Raw genomic sequence first — 3703 nt, forward strand, 5'->3', positions numbered from 1 at the left:
AAAACATCTCAAGATGTTGTCCAAATACTCACTTCCTTCTGAAACAAGCCATCTCAAGATGTTGTCCAGATACTCACTTCCTTCTGAAACAAGCCATCTCAAGATGTTGTCCAGATACTCACTTCCTTCTGAAACAAGCCATCTCAAGATGTTGTCCAAATACTAACTTTCTTGTGAAACAAGCCATTTCAAGATGTTGTCCAGAAACTCACCTCTTTGTCTTCCTTTCGATCTCTTGCCACCAGTTTTAACAGTAATGCACAACTTCGCTAAACCATCTTGTCTCATCACATGCCCCAAAAATGTTTTGCCTTCGTTATCGCTATAACCTTTATAAGTAATTGTAAGAACGTAGCTCCTAACTCGAAGACAGTGATAATAAAATCAATCTATACAGTAAGTTGCTAGGGGTTCTTGAGAAGAGTCGAAATAATTACTGCCAAAATTTTTCACAGCAATGATTAATGCGACTATACTGAAATTAATAATTTATTAACTTTTATCATCTTCGCATTTTTTTACTTATTTATACACTGAAAGTAATACAGTCAGTACTCGCATATCCAATCCCAGATTTGTTTTCTAAATTAACACTTATATCTTTTTACTACTTGGTTTGGCCTCGTGGTTAAAGCGCTCAACTCGCAATATGCGATCGAGGGTTCGAATCCCGTTACCGAACATGCTCGCCCTTTCAGTCGTTGGGGGTATTATAATGTAACAGTCAACTCCACTATTCGTTGGTAAGTAGTCCAAAGTTTGTCGATAGTTGGTGCTGACTAGCTGCCTTCTCTCTGGAAGTCCGGCATGGCCAGGTGGGCGCTCGAATCGCAATCTGCGGTCGCGGGTTCGAATACCCGTCACACCAAACATGTTCGCCCTTTCAGCCGTGGGGACGTTATAATGGTGCGGTCAATCCCACTATTCGTTGGTAAAAGAGTAGCCCAAGAGTTGGCGGTGAGTGGTGATGACTAGCTGCCTTCCCTCTAGTCTTACACTGCTAAATTAGGGATGGATAGTGCAAATAGCCCTCGTGTAGCTTTGCGCGAAATCCATAACAAACAAACTTTCTCTCTGGTCTGTCACTGCTAAATTACGGACAGCTAGCGCGAAATTCCAAACAAACCAAGCCAGTCGAATATGCTGGTGTTTGCCTATCTGATAGTTGTCGGGAAGTCGTTGTTTTCCTAAGAATACATCACAGTTGTAAATATAAATAAAGTGAGAATGATGATCGCAGTCTTTTTCTTACTTTGCTATGTTTAGTATTTTCAAACAGTTACTAAATTATCTACAAGAAATAAATATGAATATAATTATTGAAAAGGTGATAATTCAACAATTTTTTGCGATTGAAATGTTATAAAAAATCCAATGAAAAAATCTGAATATTTAGCCTATAAATTTTATATGGTCACATAATTTAACACTACTTATATTCCTCCAGCCACATGATCTAATTCTTGAATGTGTATTCTATTATTAGTTTAATATATGTCACGTGATATGTTGCAACAACAATGTTCCTCCTGACGTGGCAAAACTAAGTGATTCTCGTAAATCCTCGTTTCCTTCACCTCGCGCCATCTTACGTGTAGCCGGTTTCTTAATTTCAGGTGAGTTACGAACTAGGAGTAGTTTAACCACAAAAGGTGTATGGTAATTTATTTTGTGTGTTGTACGTTAGTTATTCTGAGAGAGGAAAATTATATTCTACGGCGTCTAACGGGTATTAAATAAACTTCATTTTTACTACCAACGACTGGTAACTCATTGTGATAAGAAAAAGGCCTAACTGCTTGATTTTGTTAGCCCTAAAATTCTTCGAGTTTGAATAGGCTTAACGGTCTCCTCCCACACCCTAGTAGTAGTACTAGTAGTAGGAGATTAATCGTTTATTGTAATAAAATTGAATATTAAATTATTATGTCATAAATATAGTTGTCATTATGCAATGAAAAAAGTAAATATTGGTGACTAAAATAGCTCAATCGAAGCGTGACATAGTAATAATTAAATTTCTCATCCAAATAAAGCACGCATACCGTAGTCTGTACAAACTTTAGTGATGAAAAACCGAAGTAAATGAGAAAAAACTGAATGAATTTCCCCCTTTTAATAATACTATTACACTTTACAGTATTGTTCTATCCATCAACAATTAACGGCTATGGATGAAAGCAAGACTGATAATGACATGATCAGTGACCAAGAGTCAAAACCTGAGTTTAGTTAACAATTAAATTTAAAGTATTATTTATTTGAAGTGTATAGGAATTTTTTAATGCCAGTTTCGCTTGGTCACTCAAATGTAATAAAGTAGTTATTCAGGGTGACCTTTATGACTTCAAGAGATATCCCCTGTTAATTGACTAGTAAAGTGTTCCCCTCAATCTGTGGTTCATGCAAATTAGTTAGTATTTTAAAATTATACAGTAACAGATAGCCTTAATATATTTGCCATAAAGACAACAAGGTGAGCAAGTTAGCTGGCACTGTCACAATTACTAGGATAGTTTAAATAATTGAAAATTGTAATAATCGTGAATCCTCAATTAGTTAGTCATTTTTGTTGCAATTGATCAATCATTATTTTGATTAATTAGTTAGTTTACTTGACAGTAAATGATGTAATATCTGCTCATATGCTCATGATTTATATTAATCCTGATAACTTGGAGAAACTATGTTCCTTAGTTTCTCCATGTTACCAAGATTAATATAAATCGATTAATATAAATCAGGAACATAGTTTCTCCATGTTACCAAGATTAATATAAATCAGGAACATAGTTTCTCCATGTTACCAATGTTCCTGATTTATAATAATCTTGGTAACATGGAAAACTACTGTTTTTCATGGCAAATATGCTTTCAAAAATCAAATTTTTTTTCCTGTATCGTTAATGAAAGCTTCTAAAATTGTTCCCTGTTACTTCACTGTGTCTGACTGGTTGATAACAGTGTTGCTTCAATGACAGAAACCCCAACAGTCAGTTGTCTGACTGATTAATAACAGTGTTGCTTCAATGACAAAACCCAACATTCAGTAGTCTGACTGGTTGATAACAGTGTTGTTTCAGTGACAAAACCCAACAATCAGTATACAGTTGTTTTTCTCCAATTTTTTTTATTCCTTTTTACTCTTTTTCTCCTTTTCCATGTTTTCAAAATCTGTTTTTCTCGTATCATTAAGAGACTTATTCAGAAGAATATTTACTTTTGATGACACAACTTTGGTATTCTATTATGGACTGGATTTCAGTTCATTTTGGTATGATAATGATTTATTGAATAACTATCAGATTATTTAAATGATTTATTTGTCTTTTAAAGGATTAAAGGTGGCCAGGTCCAGAGAATGGGGAACATATTTGCTAATCTGTTTAAAGGCCTTTTTGGCAAGAAAGAAATGCGCATCCTAATGGTTGGTCTTGATGCTGCTGGAAAAACAACAATCTTATACAAGTTAAAGTTAGGAGAAATTGTCACTACGATTCCCACTATAGGTAATGTCACGAGGCTTCAGTTTATACTATAACCTTAGTTGTCAAGGTAATGTCATGAGGCTTCAGTTTATACTATAATCTTAGTTGTAAAGGTAATATCATGAGGCTTCAGTTTATACCATAATCTTAATTGTCAAGGTAATGTCATGAGGCTTCAGTTTATAACATAATCATAGTTGTAAAGGTAATGTCAC

General features: G+C 34.7%; 1 protein-coding gene across 1 annotated transcript in view; it reads left to right on the forward strand.

The window, feature by feature from the left end:
- Positions 1 to 3703, forward strand: part of LOC106472385 (ADP-ribosylation factor 1-like) — an 11024-nt gene that overhangs the window by 1579 nt on the left and 5742 nt on the right. The window contains exon 2 of the mRNA XM_022400968.1: positions 3337 to 3509. Within this exon, the coding sequence (XP_022256676.1) occupies positions 3337 to 3509 (173 nt within the window). The remainder of the gene's footprint in view (positions 1 to 3336; positions 3510 to 3703) is intronic.

The sequence above is a fragment of the Limulus polyphemus genome, unplaced genomic scaffold (genome assembly GCF_000517525.1).
Source record: "Limulus polyphemus unplaced genomic scaffold, Limulus_polyphemus-2.1.2 Scaffold5291, whole genome shotgun sequence".
In the NCBI taxonomy this organism is placed as follows: Eukaryota; Metazoa; Arthropoda; class Merostomata; order Xiphosura; family Limulidae; genus Limulus; species Limulus polyphemus.